This window comes from Astatotilapia calliptera, chromosome 4 (genome assembly GCF_964374335.1).
Source record: "Astatotilapia calliptera chromosome 4, fAstCal68.1, whole genome shotgun sequence".
Taxonomy (NCBI): domain Eukaryota; kingdom Metazoa; phylum Chordata; class Actinopteri; order Cichliformes; family Cichlidae; genus Astatotilapia; species Astatotilapia calliptera.
Genome location: NC_137425.1, coordinates 20,362,270 through 20,376,118, shown reverse-complemented (window position 1 = coordinate 20,376,118; position 13,849 = coordinate 20,362,270). Strand labels below are relative to the sequence as shown.

General features: G+C 40.3%; 1 protein-coding gene across 1 annotated transcript; it reads right to left on the bottom strand.

The window, feature by feature from the left end:
* Nucleotides 1–1,112: 1,112 nt before the first annotated feature.
* slc17a7a (solute carrier family 17 member 7a) lies at nucleotides 1,113–13,836 on the bottom strand. Its single transcript, XM_026165332.2, has 13 exons — nucleotides 13,679–13,836; nucleotides 6,955–7,207; nucleotides 6,088–6,206; nucleotides 5,777–5,891; nucleotides 5,600–5,687; nucleotides 5,300–5,386; nucleotides 4,966–5,108; nucleotides 4,720–4,869; nucleotides 4,407–4,539; nucleotides 3,588–3,698; nucleotides 2,124–2,251; nucleotides 1,930–1,999; nucleotides 1,113–1,846 (listed from the first exon to the last, which is right to left on the bottom strand). The coding sequence occupies exons 1-13, from the start codon at nucleotides 13,738–13,740 to the stop codon at nucleotides 1,554–1,556; spliced, it is 1,752 nt and encodes a 583-aa protein (XP_026021117.1). The 5' UTR covers nucleotides 13,741–13,836; the 3' UTR covers nucleotides 1,113–1,553.
* Between the last annotated feature and the right edge of the window lie 13 nt (nucleotides 13,837–13,849).

Below are 13,849 nucleotides of genomic sequence, written 5' to 3'. Positions count from 1 at the left end.
ATAGGACTTTTGTTTTGTTTTTATCTTTAAGGTTTTCACTGTACACTGTAGACCGTGGGAGCATTACAATTTAAAATTCCTGTGTATCATCTGTACATGTGGGTTTTCACAATAAAGCTGACTTTGAACTTGACTTGAGTCAAGCTCTGCACATATCTCTAAGACCCAGTCAACCATGCTACAGAAGCTAATCTTTCCCACTTGTATCCAGGATATAATTTTTTTTTCTGTCATGATCCATATGTAATGACCATTGTCTTACACAGTTTTTGATCAGCTCTTAAAGAAACTTTGGTGAGAATTAAGTTTTATGCCATATGCTTGTGACTTTTTATGCTTTTTAGGTATTAACATTGAAATTTAAATTTAGCTCAGCTGTTTCACCAAATTTTGGATCCCTGCACCATCCAACAGAAATTCAAGAAACATCTTAAATATTTTGCACTAAAAGTATCAAGAATTTAGAGTAATTTATGTCAAGCTGCAGTTCAGAAAGCAAATATGAACCTAAAGTGCTACATTATTTCATGCATCTGCTTCACATCATGCCAAATAATTCTTTAAAAAAATATTAAAACTATTTATATCATAATTACGTGAAATATGACTCTTTTGTATTTTCTAGTGTCTTCTTTACCCTTTAAAAATATAATCTACTAAATAGTCTACTGATTTCTATTATTTAGTCAAGAGAACAAATGTTTGTTTATATAAAACCATTCATACAGAAGAATGTTGAATAAGATTTTCAAAAAAGATCAATATATTAAAAGAAATCTTACACTTTAATAATATAAGGGTTAGGGAGAGGTAATACACACACAAAAAAATCCAAGATATGTCACTTTTGGGGACAGTGGAAATTCTTGCAATTTCACACACTTCCACTAGGGGCAACATAGAGTTATACACAGATTGCAAAAATTTTTGGGGGCAATGTCATACACATACACAAAAAATCTAAAAAATGTCACTTTTGGGGACAGGTGAGATTTTTGGATTAAAATATGTTTTAAAGCATGCTGAACGTTGTTAGAGGTAAATCTAATTGGGGACGGTGGTTTTGGTCCCCAAAGGTAGAGGTGTCCCCAATTGACTGGTGTGTGAGCTGACAGAAGTCCCCAATTTTGACACAAGCAAACTCACACACACACACACACACACACACACACACACACACACACACACACACACACAGGATCTCCTAGTTGCGGATACAGAACTCCTGACCAATCACAATGAGCATCAGCATCAGGATGTAAGATGAGTTCTGATGAAGATGAAATCAGTTTTTTTGTGTAAATTTAGCACTCTGCATGCACATGCTTGCACACGCACACTGTCTCTCTCTCTCTCACACACACACAAACACACACACCTACAGTGGAATGAATCTGATCCACTCTTTTGATATGTGCTGCTATAAATTTTAAGAAGCACACAGCAGGTCTGTTCAGTGACTCTCTTGCAGTCGTTCTCCAGAAACACCCTTCCTCTTTCATTTTTTTTATCTTGTTATTATTATTTTTTAAAACTTGTGTCACGTCAGTCTTCTATGTGAGCTCCTTCTCTATTTCTCCCCCGTACATGTAGGAGTTATATCCGGGCGGCTGCACATACTCCTCAGACTTATCCCAGTCTGTCACCCATCCTGACCCTGCTCCTCCTCCTCCTCCTCCACCGTTGAAACCAGCCCCCGATTGGCTTATGGCTCCGTACTGCCCCCCTCCACGGTACATCTCTTCTGTTTCATTGGCCAGTTCATCCTCGTCGATTATACCGCACTTCTCCTCACTTGTGTCCTCTATGTCTGCCCAAGGCTGCTTTTCTCCTGATGCAAAGAGTCCTAGTGAAGAAGAAAACAGATCAGCAATGAAACTGCGATATTTTAGAGATGCGTTACAAAACACTGTAGAGCCAAAGTCCTACCATAGAAAACCACTCCTCCATAATGAACAAGTGAGGCTATAAGGAAGACGTACTGCCACTCCTCACGCGTCTGAAATGATTCAAAAGGTATTTTAGCACAAGAAAGAGCAAGAACAAGTCTCCCTGGTGTGTCTTTACTCATTAAACATCTTGAGCTTTATGCTCAGCTTTGTTGATACACGTGAATGAGTCACCTTGTGTTTGGTCATGGCACCAACTATGAGAGGACACACCATTCCAGATAACGTTCCCACTCCGTTCGAAATGCCCATCAGTATGCTGGCATATCGAGGCGCAATATCCAAGTGATTGACATTAAACCCTGAGTGAAAGAGCAAAAACACAGAATGATTTTTACACTTAGGGGATAGAAAAAATGATATCATTTTTTAAAAACACATTTTCGTCTTAACGACGTTCACTTCAAACAGTTTAATAAGATAATGATCTAATATCTGTCTGTGTGTGAAATATAAAGCCATTTCCAGGTAGTAGCGGGCACAGCTTGTCATCCACAAACCAACTGGGGATGCCATGTCCATCTTTGATATACAGTCTATGCTGCCAATGAAAACACTACAGCTGACTGACAGACTCATGTTTGCAAATTAGGTCATATTTTAAAGTCCTATCAATGTCAAGTTTTATTCTCATTATGTAGCTTTATTGTAATCAAACTGTCAAAACTCATTAATTTTGATTGGTAAATTACCATTAAACAAACTTAACCTAGCTAACTAATATGGCAAATTCATTTACAGTCATGTAAATTGGAACATTTTTAACAGGATTTTATAATACTGTAAAAACCTTCAAAAGCAATAACATGAAATAACAATTTTCTTATGACTTCATCAGTCTCTCACATCAATGTGGAGGAATTTTGGCCCAACTGTTCTTTATAACTTTACAAAGTTAATTGTGATTCGCATCAACTGATTCATACACACCTCTCCTAATGTCTCACCACAGCAATGCTTTCAGGTTGAAGCGTGGACTTTGACTGAACCATTCAAGATCATTTCTTTCTTTATTTTTCAGCCATTCTGTTGCAGATTTTCTGTTCATTGTCCTGTTGCATGACACAATTTTAGCCAAGCTTCATCTATCAAACAGATGGCCCCAAATTTCACTCTGTATACTTTGTTATACAGAGGAGCTCGTGGTTGACTCTATGACTGCAAAGTTCCCAGGTGCTGTGACTATAAAACAATGGCTGGGATGAGTAAAGGGGAGATGACACACAACAAAATTAAATAAACCATTGTGCAGATTTCTTTGTTTTTAAATATTGTTGGAAACATTTGGGAAAATGTAAGTAGGGCAACACATGTCAACAGAATCTAGAAAATGTGTCATTTTCATACTTTTAAGTTAAAACTTTAACGGGAACTCAGTAGTTGAGCAGGTTAACACACCCCACGAGGCCTGGGCTTGATTCTGACCCTTGGTCCTTTGCAGTGTGTCTGCCCTGTTCTCTTTCCAGTCTCTTCCTCACTTATAACTATCCAAAACACTTGATTTACCGGTGTCCTGCTCACATTTAAAGCAATACTTAAAATTCCATTGTCTCTCATTAAACCTTACTATCACCTTCATGTAGCAACAGTAACACGACAAGTCAGGTTTTCGCCTTACATGTTTAGAACATAGATTACCTGAGATAGCAAATCCACTGAATCCCACCGCCAGGACCAAGAAGGAGATGGCAATACCCTTTGTGTGAGAGAAGCCCACCACCAGCAGGAGGGTGGCTTCCATCCCAAAACCTGTGGAAATTCCAAAGAAATCCACATCAACACAAAGGAATTACGAACACTAATAACAAACCCTGTTGTTACAGTCAAGGTAGTGCCAATATGCCGTAATTTTCAGTGTTTGAAGCTGTACACGTGTTTATGCACACGCTGATTTGACCTTTAAGTTGTGCTGAAATATTAATTTGCTTCTAATGCTGGCAGCTACTGCACTTTAAATATTCTAACTGCAAGCTGCTAAATGCCCCACAACTGACAGCATAGTTTCATATGTTTAATTTTAGGAGAACTACAGCATCATTAATAAGTTCATCTTTACACATTTATTTATTTATTTTTGCAATGCTTCTAATTTAGCTTTAATCACTGTGATGTGTCAGAAAGTACTGAAAGAATTGTTTAACTTTTTGCAGCCATTTCTGCAGCAAAAATGAAATGCTATTATAATTTCCAGCTGATAATAGGATGAAGTTTTAGTGAAATAATAATTTGTCAGTTTTCTGAGCCACGGTCTAAAGATATTTAAGAGCAGTTGGTTCGTAGACCTTGGTGCTCTGGGAGGAGTGTCAGATGACAATTGCAGAGTCAGAGAATTATGGTACCCTCATACCCATTTAATAGGCTCTGTTGGCCAACTAAGACGGTTCACCAGAGCTGTATAGAGTTATTTAGTTTCTGCTCATAAACCATAAGCCATGCTCTTATGTTTGATAGCCTCACCTCCACAGTTCATGAGCTTCCTGACGTTGGTGGTGGACATCAGGTTGTGGGTTCTCAAGTAGTCAGCCAACTGGCCCCCAATAGGCACGATGATTGTCATCACCAGATGGGGCAAAGCTGACACTATGCCCACCTGAAAGTCATGTATAGGAGAGGCAGACAGTGTGTACATGTGCGTGAAAAAGGCAAAAATAGTGTTTTTGGGGGGAAAATGAAGGGAGGATGATGAGATGTTCAAATTTGTCCTGACCAAGTGGGAAAATTACAGTTTTACTTGCTTTGACCCTACAGCTTGGATGCCATGCTAACTCACCTTGCTGATCTCAAAGCCAAAGACTTCTTCAAAGTAGGCCGGCTGGCTGATGAGCAGCAGGTAGAAGGTCCAGCTCCTGCAGAAGTTGGCCACAATAATGGCATAGACTGGCATGGAGGTGAAGAAGTGTTTCCACGGGGTTTTAAATTTCTACCACAAAAAGTAATAAGATATTAATGATATGCACCAACTCCACCAATTAAGAACTGCAGACTCAGCCAAGTGCATGGGTCTAAATACACATACTTGAAGGGGATTGAGAAATGATGCAGACTCTCCGATCGCATCTTCAATGTATTTCCTCTCCTCTGGTGAGATGGTGGGATGGGCTGCAGGACTCTGGTATGACACCAGAATCCAAAACAAATACCAGAATATCCCAAAGCTGCCTGGGAGAGGGAGAGAGAGAAAGAAAGACACAGACATAGGAGACAAAGAGAACATTTAAGAGAGAACGAGAATTTAAAGGAGTTGTGGAAATTTAAAGAGAATCAAATAGTGGACATTTAGGGAAATTTGCATGAGCAGTCTTGGTGAGAAAGATAGTAATAAAAGTAACATAACACATATTTGTACTAACCATAGACATAAAATACAGAAGGCCACCCAGTGTATTGCACCAGTATCCCAGCTAAAGGCATGGCCACCACTGCCCCAGCATAGGATCCTGTTAAGACAACACACACACAAAGAAGGCACAAACCCTGTTTATAGCTTTCTTTCTTGCACTCAACATGTTTTAGATCCATCATAGTCTTTTTAAACTCTTAAACGTTAGATGAACTTCTAGCAGTTTCATCACAAACGTGTCTTCAAACCCACAGAACCTGTGCAGACATTGTAGATACTGATCTGTGAGGTGACAGGAAGCTGACATTACCACAAAAAGCTGTCGTGGCTAATCGACTTCGCTCAAGAGGAGGTGCCCACTTGGCCCAGATCCCATGACAGGCTGGGTATGATACGCCCTAAAGGATAGAATACAGTCAGGGAAACACCTGTGCATGTGGGAATAGTCCTACACAGAGTCCAGATGTGGACAAAAACTCATATTTACCTCTACAAGGCCCTGGCATATCCTGACAAGTATGACGCAGCTGTAATGGCAGCGAGCGGCAGATGGAATCAGCATGTTGAGCGTCGATGTGGCCACGATGGCAAAGCCGAAAACTCTTAAAAACACAAAGGACAGTAACACTGGCATCAGAACATAAAAAAATCCCAATACATCCCAATACTGGCATTTTCTATGAATGCTGGTTCAGCTGCTTTGCCTCTTACTGTTCTGATTCAAATTATTCTTTTTTCCACACCTAGCATGTATGCAAATTCAACCAGATCTGACACCATAAATGTGGAGATATTAACCTGTTTGCTGCAAATTTTTGACATATAAAGCCACCCGGGATTTGTGTGACGATGTAGCCCCAGAAGAAGGAGCCGTGAATCATCCCCACTGTCTCTGGATCCCAGGTGAACTGTGCAGCCTGGAGAGAAGAAAAAAATTATATGACTTTAGCTCACTTCACAACAGAGGAGATTACCTTGAAAACTTAAGGTCAAGGGCAACTCTGGTTCATCATCCCCAACCACAAAGCCCACGAGTTGGATGTCCCTGATAAATACATTAAATAGAACCAATGGTTCAGTATCTTGCTCAAGGATACTTCGACGTGCAGACCTGAGTAGCTGGGGAATCGACTAACAACATTTCGATTGGTGGATGAACTGTTTTAACTCCTGAACCACAGCCAAGGCAAGCTGGCACAGAGCTGGCCTAGACTGCAGGACTTTAGAAAATTTGATATCACTACACAAAGTAAAGTTTGTTTATCAGCAGTTAAGATGATGCCAACATCAAAACGCCTTAATAGAACTTTTCAGCTTTAGTCTAATACTCTAATACATGACACTACTTATTATGACTTATCAAGTCATTTAAAAAGTTACATAATTACAAAATTTTATTCTTCTCCAACCAACTACATTGTAAAAGGGATAGCCTCAATACAACACACTGCATACTGTGATTAATATAAACCATTAGATATAGTCCAATGAAGATTTAAAGTGATCCCACAGAAAAAGACTTAAGACAGTAACTTTCATTGGTACTGTGAAAATACTGCATGTTACCTGTGTTCCAACACAATTATTGCAGATGTGGCTTAATATCAAATTCATAAAGTAGGTCAATAAAGGCACAGAAGTTTTAATTTCTCTTCTGCTACTCACCACAAGTACTTCCTTGTTGCCTTTGTAGACAGTATGATCATTGACCATGCTTACAATGGCCACACCTAGGTTGCACCTGATGCCAAAGGAGATGCAGAAGCCCAGGCCAGACAGGATGGCGATGATGTACCGCCGGGGCAGGCCGAAGCAGGTGCAGTCCACCACAGGCAGCTCCTTCTCCTCCACCAGCTCAGGACGACCCTCCGCCGACAGCTCAATAGTTTCTCCATTTGGCTGCCGTTTCTCAATCAGCCTGATGGGAGACAGCAGAATATGTGTTAGGCTTTTGGGGTAAAAGTGAACAAAATGGTGCAAAAGACAAAATTCTGTGTATTATAATGTGCTGCAATGAAATCGATGCCTCGGTGATCTTTATGCCTAGCCTCACAGATGATCTGATCTAACAAATCAAAGTAAAACTGCAAAAAAAAAAAAGCAGGAACACAAAAGTGTGAGCTTCCTTTAGAAAGGAGCTATGAAAGGTTCAGTCTCCAGCTTCCATGCTGACATCACCGGCAGTTACCAGATTATTTTGAGCCTGTGACAAAGAGTTTGCATCTTTTCTTCATGCATGTTTTAAACTGCAAAGATTTTGCACTCTCTCTCTCTTTTTCCTCCTACAAACGCACTCCTCCAGGCTGACATCATGCTCCACACCGGGGTCACGCCTGACTCAGCACGTCCCAGTGTGTGGAAGCAGCTGTCACAAGCCGAGGAGCTACGACAGCCGCGTCGTCTCTGCTTCAGGATCCAAGGAACCTACTGGTCCTCTCACTCTGATAGTGTCCTCACCACTAAATGCCTTCATTTTTTATGACATCATTCAGCCGAATCTGCTTAACAAATTAGCATTATGTTTAAAACTACAAAAGGAACTTTTGTAGGAAATCAGCTTTTAAGGAGTTACACTTTACCGAGCTGCAAAGACAGGGGTGCAAGTGTCTAAAATGTGTTTGCTTGTTTTTTAACCGCTTAAAATCCCATGGTTTTAGCCCATGTGAGGTGATCTGCTTGTTTTCCAGGCTATTGTTCAGTTTGTGTGACCATTTTTGTAAAACAACATGTCGAGCATCCCCTCAACAGAAGTCATACAGAGAAGTCAGAGAGCAGCCATCTGTGTATTACAACCTTCATACTCACAACAAAAACACACACACTTCCATCAGATTTAAGTAAACAACACCTACAGATATACATTAGACAAAGTGTCACCATTTTTTCTGTGAATGTATATATCAGTGTTCACTGTCTGTTAAATTTGAGTTCGCAGCAGAGCGAATCATGTGTCCGCCATCCACTTTCCATTGAGGTGATCCAGTTAGCCAGTGAGCTGGAGAATCGTGCACAGAAAAAAGCACAATCAACACGGGGGTCAGGCTGGCGAGGTGACGATGGTTGTGTTTTAAAGATAGCGTTTCATTGGAGGTCGGGGCTTAAACAAGGTTAGAAAGCAAGTGTGCAAAGTCGAGACAAGTCAGCCTCTGATGCTGATTAATTATTGACCTTTTTTTTTTTTTAGATAAATTATTTACTCCAGCTTTTACACCACAATCTGCCACCATTTGTCCGTCTGTCATCCACCGCTGTCATTATATTTATTTTAGTTATGCGTGTGAATTCCACTCCCTCCCCCTTTTGCACACAGCACACTCTGTATAATCTCGATATGCATCCATGCAATCTGTCAAAAACAAACTAAAACGCAAGACAAGAAGACAGGTCAGTGCAATTACGAGTATAATTAAAACTGCCTACATAAAGAAATATTCTACTCTTCAGTAGATAACAGAAAACACAATGGAAAGCAACATTTTTGGAATTTGTGAGAGATTAGAGAGGCTGCATCCCATCTCCCTCCCTCCCTCTTAATCTGTCACTACACTAAGATTAGGATTACAAAAATGATTTACTTCCGGAAATGAATATGGATGGACAGACTGACTCTGCTGGGCACGATTCAGCACGTTTCTCCCTCTATCACGGCACGCTGTTGAGTTCATGCTGGTCATGTTTTTTAGTCCTTCTGTAACTCAGAAAGCCTTTTTCAGCTTTTGCGTCAAGCTGCAAAATTTCAGGTTGTTCCTCACCTGTTAGTTAATGGTCTACATTTTTATAGAATGGCCCATCTGACTGACTTGGAAATGGGACCATCATGTGTTCATTGCTGACCTTTCACACAAAGTGTCCTGACCTAAGGACGTGATTTGCAATGTGTTTCCCAGTGGATCAAATACAAGAAATTAAAAAACTGCAACCAAATCCTGGAAGCATTGAAAAGGGCGACGCACGACAGAAGCAAAGTCGTGCACATAAATTTGTTGAATCAGTTGTTCACGCTCCTGCCGCTAAACAAATGTGCTGACTTGTCCCCCCGCGTGGAGCTCCTCCCTCATAGTTGGTGAAGGCTGCAGGAGAATCCTCATTAAACCTCAAGACAGATTGCAGCTTGACACCTGCCCATATGCTAAGAGCTAACGAGGTTACCCCACAGCAAAAAATGGTCGTTAATTACAGATGCTTTCCACTAAAAGGCAGCCTCACCCCCTGTGTTCGTGTACAAAGCTGAAGCAAGGGAATTTCCAGCTTAGAAGCAAAGACTTAAAAGATTCTTATACACAAACTTCTTACTTCTTAACATGCTGACTGGTAAAATTTACCAGCTCTGTGTTGAAGAAGAGACACAGGTTCACAATACTGCTTGCTTCCACTCATCTGATGGAGCTGATTGGTCTCAGCTGTCAACAATTAATGAGCAAGCGAGCATGAGCAGGCAGGAGTCCTGCGACCTGGGGCTCTCTGAAATATCATAATTACAATAGTAGCAGGCTCAGTGGAGGCACACGCTTCAAACAGAGCTCATGATTTTCACCTAGACAAAAGAAGCAAAGTCCTAAAACCTGTTTAACCCCAGCGTGAAGACTTCAATACCTCTTGAGTTTAACTGGTGTAAGGTGTTACACAAATTTGATTATATATTAAAAGTATGTTATATGAAACTCCTTAAAACAATAAAAAAATAAAACAGTTGTTGCTAAACTGTGAGTGTTTGTAAGCACACTTTGATTCTGTAATATTCTGTCAGCTTTGATAAAATCACAGTGACTCTCAGGTGACTCGGGGCCTTTATTAGACTCTGTATTAAAATCACCAATTCACAGAGTATTCGGTGTAATCCTCTCATATGAGGATGATCGAGACTGAGAGTGAGACAGCGAGGGAGTAAAAATATTATATAACACCAGACACCCTGGTGATTATTTCTCCATATTTGTGAGCTTAAATTGATTCTTGATTTTATTCCTTTTCTTTTTCTTCTTTTTTTTGTCTCATTTCAGCATTTTGGAGCACGCAAAGTAGCTTAAAGATTAGATTTTTACTTTTTCTCCGAGCACTTTGTAGTTTTAATAGTGATTTTGTTGTTGTCCCCCTCCTCTCCCATCCTTTGAGAGCCTCTCGCTCTCCCTGAAGTGAACAGATTGGGTCTCGGTGGGACTGTGTCACCCAGGGAGACACCCTCCTCCCCATCCTGTCACACCACTTTTTCTCTCTCTCTCCTGCTGACACACACACACACAGACACACACGTTTAACAGTTACACGTGTGACCTTCATAGACGTATTATCTAAATACTCACACAGTATAACTCAGTCGCAGTATGAGTGCTGTCTCCACACACACAACACTTCTCGCTACATTCACCAGAGAACAACACTTCAACAATGAGCTGCACGGGGTCGTAATATGATAATCGAACCACGTGTTAGCTTACATTAAAATATTTCCTCACAAACTGAACAAGTGAAGCAGACACTAAATGCTGAAATCGACAGCATGGACAGCATCGCTGCCAAAAACCAGGCATGCTGAGTCGTTGCAGCTGACTCTCCAAAGTGGCACAGCTATTGTAGATGAATCTCTGGTCATCTGTGAAGACTGTTTCACAAACCTGTGCCCATGTTCCACACAAAACAACAGAGACAGATGAACGGATAAAAGATAAGAATAGGAAACACAGAAGTGTCTCAAATGTGGACTTGGTGTCTTGTAAGATTTTGCCTTTTGTGTTCAAGCTTGAACCTGCTTTTTTCCTTAGACATAGCTTTATCAAGACTAACAGGAAATCCATGACAAAGACATCCTACATATGATACAAAAACTAATGCTAAATGCTGGGATTAAATGATGGCATGCTTTCCTCCCTGTGCTTCACCACAAGCAAACATATCAAATAATTATTTTTTCGCTTCACCGTTATTTGAAAATTTTATTCAGAGCACTTCTGCAATGACACTGAACTGTAGTAGCTGAAAAATGCACTCCACTGCAAGTAAGATGGATTAAAAATGGATTACCTGTCATATTCTGTATTGCCTCACATGTAGTACAGCACAGCCTCTCATTGTGTAGCCAAGCAATCCTGCAGATGCATTTAAAAGTCTTTTAATAAATCGAAGCGAGGCATTTTTATGATAGCGTCTTTGGGGTACTATTAGTAACTTTTGCACACAACCCAAATTAAAACCAAGAAGCAGTTGTGTGATTATATTTCATGCAGAGCTGTGAGAATAGCCAGATTTGGGGGATCCATCTGGAAACGTTATAAAAGAGCAAATAATGTAAGCAGAGATGTGGAGTGACCTTACAGCGCTGAAGTTTGTGCTTACCTAGTGGAGTTTAATATAGAAACAGGAGATGCATTCTGATGGAGAAAATGTTTAAATAATAGATGAACTCCTGGCTGCTTTCATCAGGAGGGATCACGGTTTTGTCTGTGAGGTGGTGAGATTGCACGCAGACACACTCGTCTGCTTACACAGTGCAGGGATGCCCAAGTTTCACCACGCATTCACACATATACAGCTTTATATACACACATGCATACACAAAACCATAACACACTGCTCTCTTATTCTTTGGCTGCACTTGACACATGCAACCGCATAAAACCACGAGGTCACGCTAAGCTGAGGAAACGCCCACTAAAGTCAACCTGAATCCAATCCAACACATTACATCTCTCATGGAATCAGCTGTGGTGATGATGCGCATGTGTGGAACAGTAAGAGAGAAACGAGACAGGCATGTGTGTGTTGATTTAAGAGACCCCAGTAGGCTGAAAGCTGCTGGTGTCTCAATGGATGGAGGATGAGGAAGAAGGAGGAGGAGGCAGTGGCTGGAGGAAGTGACATGGCTTGCATGGGATGGAATGAGTGGGAGGGGAGAGTTTAGGGATTTGCATGGCTCGACAGCTGGACTGCAAAAACAGGCTATTTCAGGACAGGATTTATACGTTTGGTTGCTACCTCAAATCCTGGGAGAGCCAAAGCTTAAAGCAATGGTTATTGCATGAGGTTCTATGATTGTCTTTAATCTGCCTTTTTTTTATTTATTTATTTTTAAACTGAAATATTATCAGTACATCAATCTGTGTAGCAACTTTCACACTCATGTGTACTTTATTTACACATATGCAGCACTTTGAAATGTTCATAATCAGAGAGGATTATGAAGCTTTCTTTTCTTTTTTTAAAATAAGTACCTGCATGCACCTCCAAAGACATAAACTATGTACCATACAGGCTGCAGCAGTGACATAGTTGTCTTTTTTATATCGACCTTTCTTATTTATTGGTGCAACTAACAATTATTTTCAGTCTCAATTAACCTACATATAATTTTCTTAATTGATGGCAACAACCAATAATCATTTGGTTTGTATTGTCAGGTAGGAAAAAAATAGATGTGGAAAAACACAGTTTCAAGGAAACGTGTCCACAAGGTTTTGTGTGTTTTATCACGCAGGTGATTATTAAAATAACAGTTTATATGCCTGTCACTCAAAACTCAGCCTGAAATATTAAAAAACTTTAGAAATTCACACCGTATTTCAGTCGTTTCTATTCATTTCATTCATTTAGTATAATCCAAAACACGTTTTCATAACAATTAAAATGAAATCCTTCTTTCGCTTTAAGACGATCAAACAAACAAAAAACTGCAAATCATTTTTTAAGTCACATTATTTAAAAGAGAAAAAAAAACATACGGCAAAAACAATTTGGAGCGCAAGAAATGTAATTTATACCGGGAAACTAAAGATTTAAACTTTCCGGTTTTATCTGGCCAGCGCTTTCATTCAGCCTGGTCGTGCCAATAACGCACGGAAACATTATGTAACCAGACTTTCTTCTTCTCTCCAACACCACTTTGAGCCTCACAACATCGAACAAAAGCGCAAACAATAAAAAAAAAGCATAAATGCAATAAAGCATCAAACCACAAAGAAAGAAAGAACAAACACTCTTTTTCTCTCACTGATAACTTCTGTAACACTATGGAGTACCCGTTATGGGCTTCTGTTACAGCGACGACAGTGTGTCATGTTTTTTCCTCCTAATAAACCAAATTATTCAAAATATTATGGATTTCATCCATTATAAAACACTTCTCCTCTCACTTGTGACAATCAAAACTCCCTACTGCGCAAACGCGGACTTCTGTCGCTATTTTTTGTGAAGGGTTAAACCCAACACATTCCTCTACAATTAAAATAAAAAAAGAACCAACTTTTTAAGTGTTAAAAATTACTGCTTGGAGGAGAGCGAGATGACGGATGCACCAACAGCACCGCCACCAACAGCACTGATATGTGTTGCAAGAAAAAAGGCGTAAAAACGCGCACAAATCCGGGGTGAGTTGAGAACATTTGAAATATCAGTGTACCTGTGAATTTTCCCCAAAGTTTTGCCCGCGACCGCCTTAAACCTGTCTGGTCGGATCTCCATCTTTGCAGCTCCTTGACCCGGCCGGTGTGCTGATGTCCCGTGCGCCCTCCTGTCCTGCCCGAGCGCGTCTCTCTCTCTCTCTCTCTCTCTCTCTCTCTCTCGCTCTCTC

Excerpts from the sequence above, each read along its gene's own strand:
- slc17a7a (XM_026165332.2), bottom strand. The coding sequence starts at position 13,740 with ATGGAGATCCGACCAGACAGGTTTAAGGCGGTCGCGGGCAAAACTTTG. Across the intron at positions 7,208-13,678 it reads ACTTTGGGGAAAATTCACAG|GCTGATTGAGAAACGGCAGC; the intron begins GTACACTGATAT and ends GTCTCCCATCAG. Across the intron at positions 2,000-2,123 it reads GTGCCATGACCAAACACAAG|ACGCGTGAGGAGTGGCAGTA; the intron begins GTGACTCATTCA and ends GAATCATTTCAG.